Raw genomic sequence first — 23,088 nt, 5'->3', positions numbered from 1 at the left:
TTAATAAATTGTATGCTTTTTCATGTGTAAAATGTCAAAAGGAAAAGAAGGAATAAGAGAAGGAGAAGAAGGAGAAGAAGGAGAAGAAGGAGAAGAAGGAGAAGGAGGAGGAGAAGGAGGAGGAGGAGGAGGAGGAGGAGACAAATTTTGTGCAAACTGTATGGTATTATTGTTGCAGAAAGATAAAGAGTGGGAGAGTTCATCTAAGATTTCAACAATTCAGACAATTTAAAGGAATTGGCCTGAGTTTGGTCTCTATATTTTAGAGTATAAGGAAAATGCACATTTGATTCAGAATAGGAAATTCTCTGAAGGTGAAAAGATAAGAACTGTAAATGAAGGTCACAGTATCTCTAATACATAGTGTTCTAACCATTGATAGTCTTTATTTGTAGGTTAAGGACTTCTTTCCTTTTTTTAGTGCAGATACAAAGGGCCCTAAGGACGATGTAAATCATTAGTGGTGCTGTGATTGTTTGTGATGGCTAATTTCTTCTTTGGAGGTACACTATTTTTTTAATAAAATAAAGACACCTGCTTTGTGTAAAGAATATGCTGGGACTACATAGAAAGTTTACAGTATAGCCAGGCATTAGCTTAACCCTGTAATTCTAGCTACTCAAGAGGCTGAGAGCTGAGGATGGAAGTTGAAGACACGCAGGGCACAAAACTCTGTGAGACTTTTATCTCCAGTTAACCAGCAAAAAGCTGCAAGTGGAGGTGTGGCTGGAGTGCTAGAGTACTAGCCTTGGGCAAAACAAACTCATCAAGAGCCTGGTACTCCCAGTAGTAGTGCTCACACAAAAGTTTACAGCGTGGGGCTGGGAAGGTGGCTCAGTGGTAGAGTACTTCCTTGCATGTATGAGGCCCTGGGTTCAATTCCTCAGCACCACATAAGCAGAAAAAGCTGGAAGTGGCGCTGTGGCTCAAGTGGTAGAGTGCTAGCCTTGAGCTGAAGAGCTGAGGGACAGCGACCAGGCCCTGAGTTCAGGCCCCATGACCAACAAAAAAAAAAGAAAAAGAAAAAGAAAAAGTTTACAGTGTGGGAAGCAGAACAGACAGAGCCAAAACTGGTTTTTGTCATTTAGGGACAACCTTGCTTCCACTTCTCCTTTATGATCATGTCTCAATCAATCACCAATACTCGCATTGGGAAGTGAAAAAAGAAATCATGTTGACACATGAAAATAGACCAACATTTTAACAGGACTCACTTGAAAGTGTACTGGCGTGATGACGATGAGAGACATTAAAAAGCACCAGGAAGGGGCTGGGAAGGTGGCTCAGTGGTAGAGCGCTTGCCTAGCATGCATGAGGCCCAGGGTTCGATTCCTCAGCACCACATACACAGAAAAAGCCAGAAGTGGTGCTGTGGCTCAAGTTGGTAGAGCGCTAGCCTTGTGCTGAAGAGCTCAGGGACAGTGCCTAGGCCCTGATTTCAAGCTCTAGGACCAGCAAAAAAAAAAAAAGCATCAGGAAAACAAAGGATTGGAGGAGGAAGATCATTCTAGAAAGCATAGTCGTGGTCTATGCAATAGACATCTCTCAAGCTGCTAATTGCAAAGGACAACGGATCTGCCTACTTGTAGCTTCATGGAGCGCTCATGGATGGGACAGAAAACAGGGAGCCCCCATAGTGAGATGTTCAGCTCACCAAAGGAGGATGCCATCTGCCAGTGACTTGAAAAGGCTATTGTCACCCGGGTCCATGGGGATGAGGTGCCGACAGTCAGGGTCGTTCTCCAGAGCTTTGTTTATCCAGTTCACAAAAGCCACTTTTTCTTCCTCTGAAATGAAGAAAACCTTGGTAGGAAAAAATCTATTTCCCAGAATTTAATCACCCTATAAAACTATATCTGTCAATTTCTGCTCAAAAAAAAAAGTGGCTGTTAATTACATGCAACTAAAACTCCAAAGGACACAACAAAGAAAGGGGAATTCATTCTACTTTTTCATCCAGTCTAAGAGGAGAGAGGAAGGAGGGACTAGTTTTTGCACAGGCAAAAAACATCAGGTCTGATTCCAACATCTTTCAAAGGATCTATTGCTTCAGAAATCAAATAAATCAGCAGCACACCATCAAAGGTCAAATGTTTACACACAAACACTCAGATGTAAAACTATGTATACTCATGTAAGAAGTACACCTAAATAAGGAGGGGGAAAAAAACCCTAAGATCTACGAAAATAAATGCCTGCAATCCCAGCTACTTGGGAAGAAAAGGGGGATGGCAGTTCAAGGCTAGCCTAGGCAAAAAGTTACTAAGACTCTCTCCCTCCTCAACCAAGAACCTGGGCATCATGGTATATACATGTAATCCCAGCTATAGGAGAGGTCCAAGGCCAGGCAACAAGCCCAATCCCCTATCTGAAAAAGGATTGAAGGCAGCTGGGCACCAGTGGCTCATGCCTATGATCCTAGCTACTCAGGAGGCTGAGGTCTGAGGATCAGCCCAGGCAGGAAAATCCATGAGTCTCTTATCTCCAATTAACCAGAAGTTGCGTTGTGCCTCCCAGTGGTAGAGCTCTAGCCTTGAGCAGAAGAGGGCAGGGACAGTGTACAGGCCCAGAGTTCAAGCCCCGTGAACAACAATAATTTTTAAGGAAAGGGCTGAAGGGGTGGCTCAAGTGCTAGAGCACCTCTCCAGTACATGCTTGATTAGAACATCAGTATGTAATACAGCACTATGGAATGGATGATAAGAGGCCAGTTTGGAGCAGGGGTTACCTGAGTACGAATGCTGGGTACCCTCGCTGGAAATGGAGGAAGTGCCTCCAATCGCTGTGATTCCTTCCCGCTTGTTAATTATCTTTCGGAAAGTTTTGCTGATATCCCTGCTTTTCAATTCTTGCATTAGCTAAAATGGGATAGAAATGCAATGGGTGATTAAATAACTGTGAAAGAAAGAAAGAAAGAAAGAAAGAAAGAAAGAAAGAAAGAAAGAAAGAAAGAAAGAAAGAAAGAAAGAAAGAAAGAAAGAAAGAAGGAAGGAAGGAAGAAAGGAAGAAAGGAAGAAAGGAAGAAAGAAAGAAAGAAAGAAAGAAAGAAAGAAAGAAAGAAAGAAAGAAAGAAAGAAAGAAAGAAAGAAAGAAAGAAAGAAAGAAAGAAAGATCTGGCCACAGGAAGGTTATCTATTTGGACTTACTCATCTGAAACAACACCGAAGGAAACATGAATCCAATATATTTGCACTTAACACAAAATGGACAAATGGTTGTACCCCAATCTCTGGGACAAGCTACAACTACACTTTAAATGAACACGTTAAAGTTGTTCTTCTTGCCGGGAGCTGGTGGCTCACACCTGTAATCCTAGCTACTCAGGAGGCTGAGATCTGAGGATCGCGGTTCAAAGCCAGCCCGGGCAGGAAAGACCGTGAGACTCCTATCTCCAATAAACCACAGGAAAACCGGAAGTGGCGCTGTAGCTCAAGTGGTAGAGTGTTCACCTTGAGCTGAAGAGCTGAGGAACAGTGCCCAAGCCCAGAGTTCAAGCTCCATGACCAACCAAAAAAAAAAAAAATTGTTCTTCTTCTTGATGTGCCAGGATGTTCTCTTTTCTGTATGGAGAAAAGCTAAGAAATAACTAACTACATGACAAAAATTTTAAGAAATACCTTAGTGAGGGCATTTCTTTGTCTGAGCATCCCAAATGTAGGCATATTAAAATAAACCAATCAGCTCTAGTAACACACGGAGGTATATTAAAATAAACCAAACAGCTCTTGTAACACATGGAGGTATATTAAACTAAACCAATCAGCTCTTGTAACACAGGGCAGCGTATTAAAATAAACCAATTAGCTCTTAGAAATAGCTTGGGTTGCTGGGAGTTCCATTTTCTAGTCACTAGTACTAGACTCTCCAGGGATTGGCAAGAATAGACTAAATCCTTTCTCCCTGCAGTGGACAGCCATTTGGGTGGTTTTCAGTACAAATCTAATCTTACCGCTTCACTCTTTCTTCCTATTTCATTGGCTTCCTATTGCTCTAACGATAAAAAGTTAAACCCACTGGGCATTAATGGGCTCTGAACTGTAGCTCTAGCCATTCAGGAGGCTGAGATCTGGGGATCATGGTGGTTGGAAGCCAGCCTGGGCAGGAAAGTCTATGAGATTCTTATCTCCAATGAACCACCAAAAAAGCCAGAAGTAGGGGTATGGCTCAAGTGGTAGAGCGCAAGCCTTGAGCAAAAGAGCTCATGGACAGTGAGCAGGTCCTGAGTTCAAGTCCCAGGACTGGTACAAAAAAAAGAAGAAAGAAAGAAAGAAAGAAAGAAAGAAAGAAAGAAAGAAAGAAAGAAAGAAAGAAAGAAAGAAAGAAAGAAAGAAGAAAGAAAGAAAGAAAGAAAGAAAGAAAGAAAGAAAGAAAGAAAGAAAGAAAGGAAGGAAGGAAGGAAGAAAGGAAGGAAGGAAGGAAGGAAGGAAGGAAGGAAGGAAGGACAGACAAACCCTACACGGCCTTGCTTGTGTCTGCAGCTACATGGTCTTCCTTAGAACTGGGCTGTAACCACACTGTCCCTTTCTTCTTCTTGTGAGAGGACTCACCATTTCTAAAGCCACAATGACATACTGCCACTTCTAATGTCTTCCACATTAATTCCCCCCCCAACCCCCTTTTGCCATCTAAACTTTCTTTAGATCTCAGTCTTCCCTGAGTCCTTGGGTCCTCCAGTTTCAGCTTCAACTCCATCTGCTACAAATGCTCCTATGAGCTACACGGCTGTGTCACGGCAGTGGTCTGTCCCTTTTGCACAACTCTGTCCTCCTCACCTACGGGACCTCCGTGGAAGTAGGACCCTGTCTCTTCATGCTTGCTACCTGATTCACTGCCTAGGTGTGAGCTGATGAAAAGAGAATGCAAAACCTGATAACATCGACATCATTAACTATGTATCCACTGATGGTAATGGTCAATACGCGCTGAGCTCAAATATCATGAATGACCGACGACTCCCCAAAGTTGACTTGTACTGGGCACCGGTGGCTCACGCCTGTCATCCTAGCCACTCAGGAGGCTGAGATCTGAGGATTGTGATCCAAAGTCAGCTGGGCAGGAGAGTCTGTGAGACTATCTCTAATGGACCTGCCAAAAAGCTAGAAGTGGAGGTGTGGCTGAAGTGGCAGAGCACTAGCCTTGAGCCAAAGAAGCTCAGGGACAAGCCTTGGGTTCTAGCCAATGGTAACCCCTCTGTACAATACCTGAATGATAAAAATAAAAATTATTATATTTTTAAAACAAATAAAAATTAAAAAAGCAGACTTCCATGCTGTGACTTTGTCCTCAGCTTTATGAGTCATGTGCAGACATTACTACTTGCACAGTAACAGCTGCTATGAGCATTTTCCTCATGTTAAAGTGGGCTCCTTCGGGTTGCCTGGAGCCAAATCTGATCACCAGCCAGCCAGGACCAACAGTGGACCGGCCATTACTCACCGACACGAACTCTTCAAAGCTGATTTTGCCATCTTTGTTGTTGTCAGCAACCGCTAGAATTTTCTCCACGATCTCACGCACTTTGTAGCCAGGGAGAGGCAGGCTGGCTTCCTTAAACAGGTCCTGAAGTTCATAGTCACTGACGTAGCCGCTGTTGTCAATATCTGCAAAGGCAGATTACTGATGGGCCCTGCGTCACCTATGCTGCTGGAGATCAGCCCTGAGCCAGCCTCTAGGATGGGGACACCCTTGGGTGCTTGTTTCCCCAGGGGACAGGGAGTATCTTCCTACAACTGAACTATGCAGAGCATGTGCCACACTTGATTAAAACATTCATTTTTTAACTGCAGCTTCTCTTCATAGATTGAGGGCTGCTATATGGATTTTAAGTGCATAGAATGGACAAGGCTCGGGCAAGAAACTCAGTTTGGGGAAATGACTAAGCTTCAAAGCAATAAACCTCATAGTCATCATTCTAGCTAGTAGCTACATAGAGAAAGTACCTCAGGATTGTGATACTAGGACAGCCTGAGCAAAAATGGTCACAAAGTTCCATTTTCACAGAAAAGCCCGGGCGAGGGGGCAGGCACCTGCCTCCAGCTGTGAAAGGAAGCCTGGACAGGAGGATGGTGCAGTGCAGACAAGTGTGGGGGGAGAGGGTAAAAAATGTTCTCCAAACAGCCAGAGTGAAAGGCTGAAGGTGTGGCTTGAGTGGTAGGTAGAGCACATACCTAATAGGGGCAAGGCCAAGTTCAAACCCCAGTACCAAGAAAGAAAGAGGGGAAGGAAGGAAGGGAGGGAGGGGAGGGGAAGGAAGGAGGGAAGGAAGGAAGGAAGGAAGGAAGGAGGGAGGGAGGGAGGGAGGGAAAGAAGGAAGGAGGGAGGGAAGGAAGGAAGGAAGGAAGGTAGGGAGGGAAAGAGGGAGGGTGGGAGAAATGGGGGAGAGAAATGTCACACTGTGGTCAAGGGGCACATGCACTCAGACTCTAGTAAAATGGATTGATATTTGTAAATTCCTGCAATGGATTTATAAACTAGATCTATGAAACAGATCCGCAGGCCACATACTCCTTGCAGAAAGGATCTACGTGTCCTGTAAAATCCACGTAAAGCACTTTTGCCCCGCACTGCTCCTGGCAACAGCTTGTTTCGCTTTCAATAATTCATCGCGTCTTCATTACGTATTTATGATACCATTCTGCCTGCTGTCATTTTGAGATTAGGTGTGCCGGCAATCTCACGGCTATATTTGGACTCTTGGCAACAACTTTCTGGGTGTTTCCATGTGATCACCGAAATGCCCTTCCCTGGGGTTTTTCCCTAGAGACTGCATATCACTTCTTCACCCAGAATGAAGGCACCGCAGATCCTGGCTGCCCAGCGGGCACCAGAAACCACCCGTGTGGCATGCTGTGCCTGCAGGCTGGGTGGGTATCGCCAAGACTGACTTAGCTCATCTGGTAGCCACTGGCTTGTGTCTTAGGCTGCTTTTTCCTCTCAACAAAAGAGCTGTCATCACGGTAATTGGATTAGATGAGGAAAGGAACTTATCTTCTGGACTCTTCAGATGGAAGTTTAGGATACTGTTTAGAATTATTAACTATTTTAATATTCCATTAAATATTAATTTAATGGGTCTAGCAAACATGAAGCCCTGGGTTCAAATACCAATACCACCAAAAAAAAAAAAAAAAAAGGATTACAGTTGGTGTGTGAAAAAAAGAAAAGAGACAACTAATCCATACATTTTGGGAAGGTCCATGTAGCACTGTGCTCAGACATGTCTGTTAAATAACAATCAGGCAAGAAGACCCATTTGTTCTTGTTGCCTCTGTTTCCATATCTAAATGGAACAGAACATTTTAATAACTGCCCACTTTTTTTTTGGTTGGAAAATTAGCACTGCATATAATACTCTATAAAATGCATTTTTAGTGATTTTTGTGTACATCCTGTATTTGTGCAATGTACTCGTGACTGTTCACAAGGAGACCTGGGAAAACCCAGAGATTTGTACAAGGCGCTCTGCTTCACAGGAAGATCTGTAAATCATGTGATTTTTTTTTCCTTTCCTTTTTGAAGAACTTTACTTTTTAATATAAATCTTCCTTTGTAATCATCTCTAGAAATGCATCTGACCCTGCATTTCAAGTTCATTCCTTTTGGTCATTATTCACTAGGTTCATGGGGGGAAAAAAATCTAAGAGCAAGAAAACTGTGATCGTTAAATTCATGGGCCCAGCAGTCTGACTCTCAGTTTTGTTGCTGTTTCTTCTTGGCAGTCCTGGGGCTTGAACTCAGGGCTTAGCTCATGCTTGCTAAAGTGGTATATGCTAGAACTGCGCTGTCCATCCAGCTCTTATTTTTCAGGCTAGGGTCTCTCTTCCCACCCAGGGGCATGCCTGATCCCAGATCCACCCTCTTTGAGACTACCTGTAACACTGGGATCACAGTCATGCACTGCTGTGCCCATTTCCTTTCTGTGCAGAGAGCCATCGATTTTTTTTTCCCCCTGCCTGTGCTGGCCGGGCCCATATTCCTGTCAATCACCTGTAGTTTGAGATGTCAGACACACACCATTGTGCCCAGTTATGGGTTAAGAATAGTTCTTGTTGGGCTGGGAAGGTGGCTCAGTAGTAGAGCACTTGCCTTGCATGCATGAAGCCCTGGGTTCGATTCTTCAGTACCACATAAGCAGAAAAAAGCTGGAAGTGGTGCTGTGGCTCAAGTTGGTAGGGTGCTAATAGCCTTGAGCTGAAGAGCTGAGGCACAGCCCCTAGACCCAGAGCTCAGGCCCACGACCAGCAAAAAAAAAAAAAAAGTTCTTGTGAACTTTTCTGCCCTGCCTAGCCTTCAATCACAATCCTCCTGTTTTCGGCCTCCCAAGGAGCTAGAGTAAGTAAGCTACCAATGCCCAGCTCTGATTTATTTTTCATCACTGCCTGAGAGACAGGTCTACAGACGCAGGGAAAACTTCGGATGGGGAGGGGTACAGGGGGAGGCATCTCACCGTCTCATTACCCACAACACTCCACTGTCCCAGGGGTCTCCTTTTGCTCATACATTTATCAACTACAGCGAGAAAAGGCTCCTGCATCCTCCCTGTTGATCAGGTTCTCAAAGCGGGGAAGGTAAAGCCTGGACATCTAGCAGGGTCTGAGGATCATTTTTGGAAAAAATACACAAAACTGGCAAGAAGAGAATGTCACAAAGAAGGAACACTGCATGGGTCTAAAGAAGATACACAGCCCTTCAAACTGTACTCAAATGCTTTTACATTCTGCGTGAATTTCAGGGGAAGGAAAAAGAAAGACGTAGGATCTTCAAAAGTGAAACTCCGTTGTGAACAATTGTCCTTCATGAATTCAGACAGTATTTGTATTATTGTAGGGACAAAGGCTCAGAGGGCAGAGTTTGTCTTTGTGCACAAGGAAGTGTTTCTGTAATTTTTCCCCCTGTGGACTGAGGATACCACGTGCAGCATATCCCATTACAGTGTCATTCATTAACCTAGGTTAATCTCTACAAAGAACTCAAAGTCCAGTTCACCGAGAAGTTCATGCCAGTCTTTAGTTTATCTTACAGAAAGAAAGAAGCCAATAAAACCTAGATAGGAAAAAAAAAGAAGAAGAAAGGAATAAATGTGAAGGAAATTAGTAATAGTAAAAAGAAAAAAATCTTAGCTACTTAGGAGGCTGAGATATGAGGATTGTGGTTTAAAGCCAACCAGAGTAAGAAAAGACCCAGAGACTCTTATTTCCAATTAACTACGAAAAAGCCAACAATGACACTGTGGCTCAAGTGGTAGCGCGCTAGCCTTGAGCAAAAGAGCTAAGGGACAGCACCCATGCCCTGAGTTCAATCTCCAATACTGGCACATACACAAAAAAATATACTGTTTCATTCCTGAAGAGTGATATCAATTAAAATAACGTATTTACTGTTCCTCATGCATACCGATCTTATTGAATGCTTCTTGTAGTTCCTCAAGCTCCTCCCGAGAGATGGTGGTGGCACTGTTTTCCATTCTTGGGCAGGAAAGGCTTTTTCAGGTCCTTCTTCAGATCTAGGAGAAGAAAAAAAAAAAAAGCAATGTCATAAAGAGAATGTTTTAAGGTGGGCCATCCACGGCTCATGCCTGTCATCCCATCTACTCAGGAGGCTGTGATCTGAGGATCGCAGTTCAAAGCCAGCCTGGGCAGGAAAAACATGAGACTCTTATCTCCAATGAACCACCAGAAAACCAGAAGTCTCGCTGTGGCTCAAAGTGGTAAAGTGCTTGCCTTGAACTGAAGAGCTGAGGGACAGTGCCCAGACCCTGAGTTCAAGTCCTACACCTGACAAAAAGAAAGGAAGGAAGAGAACATTAAACCATGGTAACAGCCAGAGAAAGAGCATTTGGAGCTGAGCAAGAATAACTTGGGTCTCTTTGTAATGTTCTACCAGTCTACAAGGCCAACAATAACTATGAGTCAGGAAGGCTACCTTTGCTCACCCTGTGTTTATAAGGCCCAAACTTTCCTCCCAGGATACAATTCTCATTTACACTCCACCCCACTATTTCGGTAAAAGAAGCCTTTCAAGTTTGAGAAAAGTCTCGCAATGACACATAGGAAGGATGAAGTCTGAAGGTCACACTTCAAAACCCTGAGTGACGTCCACAGAAAGGGGACGTTCGAGTCAGCACATCTGGAGAAATAACCCTGCCATTTCTACACGGGTTCCCCTTCCCTGCATGACGTGACCCACCCCCTCTCGGACCAGCGGACCTTGCTAACTCTGAGTACACAAGACAAATGAAAAGGGAAAAACAAAGATGTACAAGTAGGCTGTACGAAAACAAGAAGGCGAGGTTGGGATACGTAGTGAACTGTGGGAGAAAAACGTTTCCCAAAGAACATTAAGATAACCCACGATCTCACTACCCCAAAAAAATCACTTCATAGCCTTTTGATATCGTCTTCTGGTGGGTACATTTCAGGGAGGGGGGTGAAAAGGAAGAACATTATATAACTTTTTCTTTTTTTAATTCTTTTTTTCCCACCCCTTTGGTGCCAGTATTGGGGCTTGAACTGAAGACCTGGCTTGAATGTAGCTTTCCCATTGAAGGCTTGGTACCGTACCACTTGAGCCATAGCTCCACTTGTGGCATTTTGGTAGTTAACTGGAGAAAGTTTCTTGAAGTTTCTTACTGGTTTCAAATGATGATCCTCAGATCTCTGCTTCCTGAGTGGCTGGGATTACAGGTGAGGCCCACAGTGCCTAGCCTTAGCAGGATTTTTAAGGACAACCCCATAGGTCAGAAAAAAATTCTGTTTCTGTCATCATTTTGTTTGTAAGCTTTGTGGCGGTGGTTACCTTGCCTGTCCTTTCCCCTGCTCATGACCGGTTTTTTTCTCTTTCTTGCTGCAAGTTTTAAAAATAGTGGTCCAATTTTAGCATGGCGTTACACAGAAAGGCTGTAAATTAACAGTTCTGGTATTGACCTTGCATTTGAAATGAGAAAAATAAGACTAGGACTTTATTCTTTGGCCATGCCTATTCAAATGTATGGAATTCATTAACCTAAAATGATTTTATTTTCCTATAAATGGGCAGAATCAATATGGAAACTTGTCGAATAGAGCAATTTACCCATAATACTTTGTAAAAAAAGAGAAAGTCCTCGACGACACTTTTTTTTCTAGAGGGTTCTAAGGTATTTCCGCTGGTTGGTAACTCTGCAGATGTCTGGGTCCTCTCCCCTTCTTTGCAAAATCACTTTTTTATTGGGGGGGGGAGGTAACAATCCTGGGGCTTGAACTCAGGGCCTAGGTGCTGTCCCTGAGCAATTTTGCTCAAAGTTAGTGCTCTACCCCTTGAGCCACAGCTTCACTCTGGCTTGTCTGGTGGTTCATTGGAGATAAGAGTCTCAAAGACTTTCCTGCCAAGACTGGCTTTGAACCATGTTCCTAATATCTCAGCCTCCTGAATTGCTAGGACTACAGGTGTGAGCAACCAGCTCCTGTCTTGCAAATCACTCTTCTCTCCCACCACCACCCTTCCTTTTTTTACTATGCTACTTCCTATTTTTTTTACTATTACAAATTTAAAAGATGGCAAGGTCCTGGAATCGATCCATCTGTGAAAAAAAGAACTAAGTAACATAATTTAACTGAAGTGTTCCTAGGCATTTAAAAGAAAACCTGGAAAATGTTTTTATCTGTCTATGAGGGTGTGGCTCAAGGGACAGAGCACCTGTGCCTAACAAGTACACAGCCCTGAATTCAAAGCCTAGTAGAGCCAGAAATACAGAAAAAGAGAACCCAAGTTGGGCACCGGTGGCTCACACCTGTCACCCTAGCTACTCAGGAGGCTGAGATCTGAGGATCACGGTTCAAAGCCAGCCTGGGGAAGAAAGTCCATGAGGCTCTTATCTGCAGTGAACCACCAGAAAAGCCAGAGTGAAGCTTTGGCTCAAGTGGTAGAGCACTAACCTTGAGCAAAAGTTCCTACATTGTCACAACCACGTTTCTCCACTCACTGCACCACCTACTATTTATTCGCCATCTCACTGAGATCTAGTGACTGGGCTGAGCAGGAAAAGCACCAAGTCTAGTATAGATAGATAGATAGATAGATAGATAGATAGATAGATAGATAGATAGATAGATAGATAGACTGACCAACCGACAGAGAGACTATAGACAGACAGATAGAGATAGATAGACAGATAGAGATAGATAGACACAATAAAGAGTGGCAGTTCTGGGACTTGAACTCAGGGCCTAGGTGCTGTCCCTGAGCTTCTTTTGCTCAAGGCTAGCATTCTACCACTTGAGCCACAGTGCCCCTTCTGGCTTTTTCTGTGTATGTGGTACTAAGGAATCGAACCTAGGACTGTTGAGGCAAAACACAAGTTAGCCACTTATGGGAAGGGACCACCCAAGTTACTGGAGAATGGACAGGTTGGTCAAGTTCCTGGAAAAAGCAGCTGTAGGGTCATAAACATTTTAAAAATATAGTGTTGCCTACATCCTATGGTTAGTCTTCTGTATCCCAACCAATGATCTGCTTGCTATGTATGATTTAACCAATTCTGTAATCACTAAAGAAAGCCCCTACCCTTACTGGAAATGATTATGCCCTTAACCAATGAGCCTACCCTGAAACTTGCGCGCTGACCAATTATGTAGAAGCCTGCGAGCCTTAAGCCAATCGTGTAACTGCTAGGATGGAAACCCCCTCCTCTTGCTGGAAACCCTATAAGAACTCTGCTGAAGATGTGGCTGGGACTCTCAACTCTGACCTGCTGCGTCGGCGACGATTTTGAGTCCAGGCTCAAGCCTGCAATAAACGACTCTCGTGTGCTTGCAATGGATTTGGCTCCTTGGTGGTCTTTGGGTGTCTGCAGCCTGGCACAACAGGACTTCATGCGTGCTAGGCAAGTGCTCTACCACTGAGCCCTATTCCCAGCCCTTTTTTTTTTTTTTTAAACTCACCTGCTAATTGCTGGCCTTCCTTCTGAATCTCTCAAAATAATTTGTGTCAACTTTTTTCCTAACCCTTTTCTAATGGGGTTCATAACCCAGCCCCCCCATCCCTCCCTCACTGAACCCTCTAAGTTCTGGTGCTCCTGTCCCAACACTAGATGAACAAGGAAATGTGGCAGAGCAGAGGGCGTAGGAGGCCATCATCCTCTATGGAAATGATGTGAATTGTTTTACGGTACATTTTTGGGGGTGTCTGGAAAGCCCTTTGTTCCTGTGTTCTGCATTACGTGCTACTGAGTCACAGGAAATCACACCATAGGGAGGTAGTGGCTCCAGGGTAATTGCCTGAGGTGCGGAGTTTCTTGGAATGCACAGTTCAGTAGCAACATGAAATAGCATCTGGAGGGGACGGGAAGGGTTCTTTCTAGCCCAGAATTCCAACACCCGGAGTCACAGCAACCTGAGTGACACTCCCACTGGTGAAGCTTTAAGAGCTTGGCCAGGGACAGGGCTTGAACTTTCGCCACCAAAGCACACACTGGCTTAAACTTGAAGTGTTTCATTCTTTGCCCAGATACATCTAAAAGGTATTTTCAGGAGCTGAGAACTCTCAGGCATGTTGTTTTGTAAGCTGTATGATATGACTCTCTAACCTGTTGGGTTTGTTTTTTCCCCCCTTCCAGATTGTTTTGGCTCTTCAAGGTCCCTTTTAATTCTGTCTGAATTTGAAACTTTTTTTTTCCAATTTCTGAAGAAAAAAAAAGTATCCTAGAACCATTATTGATCTTTGTCCTCCAATGAAATTAAATTATTTTGAAAAGCGTTTGGTCCTTTTCGGTATTGCTCTTTAGCTTTGTTAGGCATGTCCAGAGGGACATTTAGTCTAGGGCAGTGGTTCTCAGCCAGGGAAAAAAAATCTGGCAATGTCCAAAGCCTTTTTGTTTTTTAGTCGGTATAGGGCTTGAACTCAGGGCCTGAGTACTGTCCCTGAGCTCTTTCTGGCTCAAGATTAGCATTCTACCATTTTTGAGCCACAGCTCCCCTTCCAGTTTTCTGGTGGTTAACTGGAGATAACTGAACCACAATCCTCCGATCTCAGCCTCCTGAGTAGCTAGGATTACAGAGGGGAGCTACTAGTATGTGGCTCTTCATTTCTTCAGTCAGGTAATGAGTACATTTCATTTTTTAGACAATGTCACCCCTTGCTTGGTTTTCCTCCAGTTTTCCCCCTCCAGGACATTGGTACTGTAATCCTGGCTACTTAGGAGGCAGAGACAAGAGTAATGCAGTTCAAGACCAGCTGAGACACAAGGAAAACAAAACAAAACAAAACACTATCAAGATCCTGTCTCACTGAATATGCCAGACAGAGGAGGTGAGTTTTGTCAGTGAGCGCTGGAATGCATGCAAATGTAACAACGAAGACTTTCTTTGCATAGCTAATGCATGCCAGAAGAATGGATAGAGGAAAGGAGAAAGGGAGGGAGGGAGAGAGGAAGGGAAGGAGGGATGGAGGGAAGAAAAACCAGACACCCAGCTCTGCAGAAGGCAGAGGTTAGGAGGATCATGGTCCAAGGCCGGCCTGGGCAAAAGTGCCAGACCTTGGCTGCAAAATAAATAAAAAGTGCTGTGGGCGTGGTTCAGGTGATCCAACACATGCCTGGCAGGTGCAAGGCCTGAGTTCAAACCTGGGCACTGAGAATAAAATAAAGGAAGAGAGGAAAGGTGGAGAGAAAGGGAGGGACAGGAAAGGAAGAAAAGCACCTTAGGCCAAACACCGAGCTCCAGAGAAGTCCTTATTACAGAGAACATTGAATCGCAGCATTTCTCTAGCACTGAAGTGAGGAATCTATGGGAGAGTTCATTATCACCACGGCTAAGACTCCATCCTCCTCTACCGCCTCTACCGCATGACCCACACATTTGTTGGTTTCCAGGCTGGCTGGTAGGATCAGGCACTATTCCTGGTGCAGTGTGAGTGACCAAGCACATTGTTTCTAATCCTTCCAGAAAGTTCTTTCCCAGGTCTCTGGGTGGGTTTGTTCACACAAGTGCTAATCAGAGCTCCACTGATTATGAAAGTGATTACCAGCGCCTAGCACATCCAGTCTTCTTGTAGTAGATTTAAAGTTTCAGGGCTTGTCCCATGTCAGTAGCTCACGCCTGTCATCCTAGCTACTCCAGGAGGCTGAGATCTGAGGATGGCGGTTCGAAGCCAGCTGGGCAGGAAAGTCCATTAAGACTCTTTCTTCAATTAGTCACAGAAAATGCTGGAAGTGCTGTGGCTCAAGTGCTTGCTAGCCTTGAGCATGTAAAGGAGTCCACAGCACCCAGGCCCACAGTTCAAGCCCCAGGACCGAAAAAAAAATTAAAAAGTTCCAGCATTTGCATTCTATGATCCATTTTGATTTTGTACAAGTTGAGATGATCTCCTGCACATGAATAATTGGTTTTGCCAGCACCGTGTATGCAAGAGGCTGTCTTTTCTCCAGTGACTATTTTGGCCCAATTTAAACATGGAATTTGCTGGTGTTTCATTGGCACCTTCCACATGAAGCATAATAGCAATGCTATGCACCTTACTGAACCTGCGTTTGGACTGTGATCAGTCACACACAGTTCAATTATCTTTCCTTTTTTTTTTTTTTAAGGATGTTCAAATTAGACCCTGGGAGTGGTATATGCACAACACGTTTTCCCCTAATGGGGGTACTAAGCAATTTTAACAGCTAAGGTAACAGGAGGTCGCCACCATTTGTGTCTAACGGCTGGTGACAGTCCCTGGTCAGTCCCCTGGGATGTCTGAACACATTTGAAAGGAAAGAAAAAGACAGGAACCTGGATTCTAACAGAAGAACAGGGTCAGAAGTAGGCAGAATTTTTTTTTAAATAATTCTTTGTGTCATTCCATATCAGAAATTCTGAGATTCAGCCAGGGCGCTGGTGGCTCATGCATATAATCCTGGCTACTCAGGAGGCTGAGATCTGAGGATCGTGGCTCAAGATCAACCCAGGTAGGAGAGTCTTCAAGACTCTTATCTCCAATGAACCGTCTAATTAGCCAGAAGTGGACCTATGGCTCAAATTGGTAGAGTGCTAGCCCTGAGCAAAAGAAGCTCAGGGGCAGCACCCAGGCCCTGAGATCAAGCCCCAGGACTGATACAAGCAAACCAAAAATGTCAACTGGAATCTCAACTGACATTTAGATGGGGGGGAGGGGGAAATCCTAGGCCAGCACTTGGTAGAATATTCTAGAGTTTGAGCTACTTGGCTGGGCAGGGTGCACTCATCCCTGGGGGTTACCCTGGCCTCCGCAGCTCGCGTTACCGGACCCTTAGCAACATCCGCATTCGCAGCCCTGACTTTTGTAAATGCCTGCAAAAGCCCACGTCATTAATAACATCTGTAGCTATGCACAGTAACACGGTAAGCGACTCCAGTATCAAGCTCCAGGCTCCGGGCTGCAAGCTGATATCCACGGAGGCTCATAAAGGAATATTATCTCTGGGCTCTGTTGAAACACAATGGAGGCTCTGGTTGCCTGTCAGGAGCGCAAGGGGACCAGCTTTGTTGGACTCCAGGGCCTGGTTCAAAGCCAAGGAAGTTTTTTGTTTGTTGCTTTTTTAAACTGTGGGATTTTTCTACGGCCTCCACGTGCCAGGACTAACTGGTCCGAGTGTGTTGTTTTTGTTTCTTTGGGCATGACTCCTGCAAATGAATTCAGAGGGTGCATGGACACCTGAAGTAGACACCCCGTCCTAACTCTCTGCTTGGCTGACAGAAGGTGGATCACGCACAAAGGCAGCACTGAGCTTGTTAGAAGCTGGCCCAGTCTAAGAAAATGCAGGAGCCCTTCTTTCTTGCCCCGAAGATCTCTTCAAGTTGCCTGTGATATCGGATGCCAAGTTTCCTCGACATGCATCATTCAAAAAGCTTCTTAGCTCTACCTGGGCCTTGGCAACTGCTCATTTTCTGTTTTACCAAGAAAACAGTGAGAAGGACAGTAGCCAGGGCAGCCGGCGCTGAGGAGGGCGAGGGCAGACTTGGAGTCTCACTTAGAAACTATGAAAATTGCTGCAAGGAGGTGAGCCGAGCAGGCGTGTGTCATTGATAAAGGAAACTTCTGGAAGATGTAATTTCTGCCCCCAAATTTGGCAAAACAGTGGAAGAGAGCTTTAATTACACAAGGAAGATGTCCCTATGACACTATTAGGCCATACAAATGGAGAATAAAAATAATGCTGAAGAATGTCTTGCAATTCAGAAAGATGATTCTCTCTCCAAATGCTTGGTTGTAACCTTGTCACACAGAACACCTATGATAAATAGCTATTGTGTAGGAAGTGTACTGATTACCTACTCATGTAACTGTAACCCTCTGTATAGTATCTTTACAATAAAAAAATAAAAAATAACTTGTGATTTAAATATATACACATATTTGTGTATATTACACACACACACACACACACACACACATATATATATTCTGGATAGATAGGTAGATACTCTGGAATTGCTTTAGAAGTAAAAATGTTGTTTCTCTGTGGTTAAACTACATAGTAGATGTATATACAAAGCAACAGTACACACATGCATGCACACACGCACACATCCACATATTCCACATAGCATAACATAGTAAAAACTGTATTCAATCACCAGCATTTCCCAAATAATGTATATCCATGGTTGATAAGAAAATCAGGGTCCAAGCCAGGTACCAGTGGCTCACACCTGTCATCCTAGCTACTCAGGAGGCTGAGATCTGATGATCCTGGTTTAAAGCCAGCCAGGAAAGGAAAGTCCATGAGACTCTTACCTCCAATGAATGACCAGAAAACCAGAAGAGGAGCTGTGGCTCAAAGTGACAGAGTGCTATCCTTGAGTACAAAACTCAGGGACAACACCCAGGCCCTGAGTTCAAGCCCGACAACCAACAACAACAAGAAAGAAAGAAAGAAAATCAAAGTCTAGCTAGTGCTGGTGGCTCACGCCTATAATCCTAGCTACTCAGGAGGCTAAGATCTAAAGATCACAGTCTGAAGCCAGCCTGGGCAGAGAAGTCCATGAGACTCTTCTCTCCAATTATAGAAACTACCAAAGAGCCAGAAGTAGAACTGTGGCTCAAGTAGGAGAGAGCTAACCTTGAGCTAAACCTAAGGCCTGAGTTCAGGCTCCAGGACCAGAACAAAATAACATAAATAAATAAAAGTCTAATGAAGAATTAATGAGTTGAAGTTTTGGGTTGTTTTTTTTTTTTGCCCAACCCTGAATAAACCAGAACTTCCTTTCCAATCTCACAAGTAGTGCCAGTAGGAAAGAAATTCCTTCAAGCCAAGGGAAAGGAGGAATTCTGAATCCTGCGGCCCTGAACTTGAGGTTGCTCTGATCCTTCAAAGCCACTGGCAGCTAATACAAGAAGGCATTCCACTGGAAGTACCAAGAGGCGTGTCCCTAGTTGACCAGTTGTACAGAGATAGCTCCAGAAGTTGCCACAAGGCTGCTGCCAGGGGCTCAGGGAAAGAGCAATGTACCTGCTGCTGCTGCTGCTGCCGCTGCTGCTGGCTTGTCTCTCTGGCTTTGGCGGGGAGCCAGAGAAACAACGGAGAGGATGGAAAACTCAGTTTCCCTATGCAGGGCTGGGTCTCCCTCTGGGAAGCAGCAGCCAGCTCCAAGGGTTGGAGCTCGAGGGTTCAGCTGCCACAGCAGTGCTAATCTCCAAAGAATGCTGTCAGGAGAAAAGGCCAATCTGAAACCTGGGTGTGATTTGGAATTATAAAAAAAGATGATAATCAAAGGGCAAAAATGTAGATGTCATCATTCTTTCGATCAGATTAGAGCGAGTATCCTTAAAGAGAGGGTGACACTTGTCTTCTAAAGATTTCATTCAAGCAGGTTTTCTTCCTAGGAAATGGGGGTATGCTAGGAGCACCCTGTATGTGTGGGAGGGGGCGGGGTGCGCACACGCATGTGCCAGTTCTGGGACATGAACTCCAAGAGCTTCTTTTGCTCAAGGCCAGCATTCTACCACAGCTCTACTTACGGCTTTTTTGTTTTTTGGTAGTTTAGTGGAGATAAGAGTCTCAAAGACACTCCTGCCCAGGCTGGCTTCAAATCACCATCCTCAGATCTTAGCCTCCTGAATAGCTAGGATGACAGGTATAAACCACTGGCATCCAGCTCCCACATTATTTTTTATTTTTTGGGGTCCAGTCATGGGGCCTGAACTCTGAGCCTGGGCGCTGTCCCTCAGCTCTTCAGCTCAAGGCTAGCACTCTACCAATTAAGCCACAGCGCCACTTATGGCTTTTTTTCTTTTTGCTTATGTGGTGCTGAGGAATGGAACCCAGGGCCTTGTGCATGAGAGGTAGCGCTCTACCCCTGAGCCAGCTTCCCAGCCCCCAAGCAAAGATTTTTTTTTTTAAACCAACTAATTGGCAGCACTGTATCAAATTCTGTGGATTAAAGCAAGAACAAAGGATCCACTACAAACCATACCCCGCTTCCCCAGAGGGGCTGGCCCCCGAAGAGGAACTACCCGGCCATCCTTACAACATCTCCATAAAAGCAAAGAAGGGGTGTCACCGTGCCGCTTCACAAAATGAAAAGAAAAGTTAAGGTCAAAGTTAGGGACCAGGGGAAACCAGAAAGTGCACAGCAGACGATCTTATTTATGTGGAATTCTAGAAAATAGAAACTAATCGATGGTGCCTAAGGGCCGATCAATGGTAGGCTGGAACCCAGGGACCAGGCAAGGAACAGCGTGTCCCCTTGAAGGACAAGAGTCAACTTTTCGGGTGGTGATCTACCAGTCCACTGTGATTATTTTATGGGTGGGAGCAGCTGTCGAAACATGACTAATGGTCCGCTGTGTAATACCCACATTATAATCATCTGAGATACCTAGATCATAATAAATGCAGAAAATACACACATTATTTAAATATTTAAAGAGTTCCTGGCTACCTAGCAGGCAGAGCTCAGGAAGATCATTCACACAGAGAGAAGGAAGGTCAGCTCAGGCAAAAACTTAAAAACAAAACAAAACAAAGCCCACCTCCCCCAATAGCTGGGTGTGAAGTTAGGAGCCTATCATCCGAGCTGGGAAAGGAAGGGTAAATAGGAGGATTAATGTCCAGGCCAAGTGGGCAAAAAGCATGACCTTATTCAAAGAATAACCTGAGCAAATGGGCTGAGGGGTTGTGGCTCAAGTGGTAGAGTGGCTGGTCCCGCAAGTGAAAGGCCCTGAGTTCAATTCCCAGTCATGGAGAGAGAGGACATCTGTAGCAACATTGTTCATCCCAACCAGAAGAGAAAAGGCTGTGCCCATCAAGTGACAAACGGAGTATTGGACACGGGACTCGGTGCCTTACACTTACAAGGCAGGAAGGAGCTCTACTACTTGAGCCACGCCTCCTGCCCTCCTTTTGCCTAGACTATTTCCAAGGTAGGGCTTTATGCGAGGCCTGGCCTGGCCTGGTCTTCGATCCTCCTCTTTGTACTTTCCGTGTGTTGCTGGGGATGATGGTTTCCTGCCCCTGTGTGCGGCCATATGCTTCCCCCGTAGCTGGAATGACTCCCAGCCATTCGTTTGAGATGGAGTCTCCTGAACAGCTGTTTTGTTTTGTTTTACTTTTGTGGCCCAGGATAGCCTGAAACCACATCCTCTGTTCTTCATCTCCAAAGTAGTTAGGGTTACAGGCCTGAGCCACTGCATCCGAATGATAAGTACATTTTTGTTAATGCCATATATCCTCAAAATGGACTATTATGGCCACAAAAAATAAATACGGATGTATGCTAGAACATGAGGAATTTTGAAAATATCACGTGAAATAAGCTGACCACAACAAGGCCACAAATGACATTTCTTTGAAATGTCAAGAGTGGGGCAGATTTAGCAGGGCTCAGGAGTTGCTATTTGTAATACCAGCCATGTAGGAAGCAGGGGTTGGGGAAGATGTCGTTTCAAAGCCAGCCTGGGACAGAGGTTTCCAAGACCACATATCTCAACTAATAATAATAAAAAAAGATGGGTATATTGATTCATACCTGTCATCCCAACTACAGGAGGATGGTATATTAGGCCAGCTCTAGTTAAAAAAAAAAAAAAGTAAGCAAGACCTCATTGTAAAAATAAGTAAATCAAAAAGAGCTGGGGGCTGGGAATCTGGCTCAGTGGTAGAGTGCTCGCCTAGCATGCAGGAAGCCCTGGGCTCAATTCCTCAGCACCACATTCATAGAAAAAGCCAGAAGTGGTACTGTGGCTCAAGTGGTAGAGTGCTAGCCTTGAGCAAAAGAAAGCTCAAGGACAGTGCCCAGGAGCTGAGTTCAAGAACAAGGACTGTCCAAAAAAAAAAAAAAAGAGCTAAGGACATGGTTCAAGTATTTGTACTTAAGCCTTGGAGAAAGGACAAGGCCCTGAGTTCAAACTCCAGTACCACCAAGAATAAATAAACTGCTATCAAGAAAACAGTGGAGGCTGTGGTCTAAGACCCACAGCGGACAGCATTAAACCTATATATATCTCCATGCTTTTCCTGTACATACATACCAATGACAGGATACAAGCTACAAATTAGGCACTGTAAGAGGTGCAGCCATAACCAACATAATGAAATCATTATGATAGGCCATCACGGAAGCTGCGTGATCGTGGTCTCTCCCCGTCACCACCTCTGCCCATGGGACAGGGCAGAGCTGGGACAGGAATGGGCGAGGTGCAGCAAGGTGAGCCGACCACTGATGCCCAAGAAGCCCCCGTTGAGCAGCACACGAGGAGTTGCCTTGGTTATCGGACTGACTGCCACTCTTCAATGCGTTTGGGCTCAAGGTGATGTTCTGAGTGATGTGCAACTTAACACTCAGCACCTATCTCTGACATTTGCCTCTTCGCAGTTTTGTAAAAACAAGGCCCCTCGCGCCTGCCCCCTCCCCACCCCCATGGATCATGCAGGCCCTGAGTTTAAGCCCCAAGACTGGCACATACACACACATACACACACACACACACACACACACACACACACACACACACACACACACACACACACACATATTCAATTTTCCCCCCTGAGCCAGAAAAAAAAAAAAAATCAGTGGTTGGAGAAGCACCAGTTTCCTACGGCGGAGACCCTGTGTCTGTCTTGGCTATTACTGTAATCCCAATGCTAAACCCTGATAATTTTTTTGTATGTCAGCCCCAGTCTTGGGACTTGAACTCAGGGTCTGGGCACTGTCCCTGAGCTTCTTTTTGCTCGAGGCTAGCACTCTACCACTTGAGCCACGTGCCACTTCTGGCTCTTTCTGACCAGTTTAATGGAGATAAGTCTCAAAAGACTTTCCTGCCCGGAATGGCTTTGAACCATGATCCTCATATCTCAGCCTCCTGAGTACCTAGGATTATAGGCGTGAGTTGCTGAGCCCAGCTTAACCCCGACCTTTTTTTCTTTCTTTCTTTTCAAGCATTGGAACGAGAACACACAGGGATGAGCTCTATCTCTGCTATTTCCAAGTTGAGGGGCCACAGGCAGGCAAGTCAATCCGGAAGTCCTGGCCACGTAGTGGCGAAAAGCAGCAAGGTGGAGTCCCTCAGTCCCTTCCTGCTTCTCCTCCAGGCTCTGCTTTCCTATTCCCTCTCCAGTCTAATCATCAAAGGTTCCTTCCTCACAGAGAGACTCTGTGAGGTTGGACTCTCCAACCTCGGCTGAGGGCTGAGGCCACAGGCTATGGACTGCAGATAGCTGTGCTCTCCAATGCCCCGACGCTCTGATGCTCGCTTGGCTGGACTAAGTGTGCAGAGGTGTTTGCTTTTGTGAGGTTTTTTGGTCAGATTATCTTTCCCACAGATTGTAATCTTTGTTTTACCACGACTGTCTGCAAATAATAAACAGGATCCAGGAAAGGGCTGTTGCTGTTGCCTTTCCAAAATTAATTCACTCTCATGACTACTTTTGCTTTAAAAAATAATAGTAATAACAACCTTGACCTCACGGCCTAGGCCACTGTCCCTGAGCTTCTTTTGCTCCAGGCTGGCTCTCTACCCCTTGAGCCTCACTTCTGGCTTTTTGATGGTTCACTGGAGATCAGGGTTCCCAAGGGGCTTTCCTCTCCAGGCTGCCTTGAACCCTGATCCTCAGATCTCAGCCCCCTGAGTAGCTGGGATGAAGGCATGAGT

At 45.0% G+C, this 23,088-nt stretch overlaps 1 protein-coding gene across 4 annotated transcripts in view; it reads right to left on the bottom strand.

Moving 5' to 3' along the window:
• The window catches only part of Pls1 (plastin 1), a 64,951-nt gene that overhangs the window by 27,203 nt on the left and 14,660 nt on the right, over positions 1-23,088 (bottom strand). For 3 of the 4 annotated variants that reach the window (XM_070005570.1, XM_070005568.1, XM_070005571.1), the window contains exons 2-5: positions 9,394-9,502; positions 5,437-5,600; positions 2,729-2,858; positions 1,655-1,787 (exon numbers count right to left, since the gene is read on the bottom strand). In XM_070005570.1, coding sequence (XP_069861671.1) covers positions 1,655-1,787; positions 2,729-2,858; positions 5,437-5,600; positions 9,394-9,463 — 497 coding nt within the window. In that variant the 5' untranslated portion in view covers positions 9,464-9,502. Of the gene's footprint in view, positions 1-1,654; positions 1,788-2,728; positions 2,859-5,436; positions 5,601-9,393; positions 9,503-9,719; positions 9,861-23,088 lie in introns of those variants that run through there. The other variant, XM_070005569.1, reaches the window with a different exon arrangement.

This window comes from Dipodomys merriami, unplaced genomic scaffold (genome assembly GCF_024711535.1).
Source record: "Dipodomys merriami isolate MVZ:Mamm:240054 unplaced genomic scaffold, mDipMer1.0.p SCAF_68, whole genome shotgun sequence".
In the NCBI taxonomy this organism is placed as follows: Eukaryota; Metazoa; Chordata; class Mammalia; order Rodentia; family Heteromyidae; genus Dipodomys; species Dipodomys merriami.
Note: the sequence above shows the minus strand (reverse complement) of the source record. Positions and strands in the feature narration are given on the sequence as shown.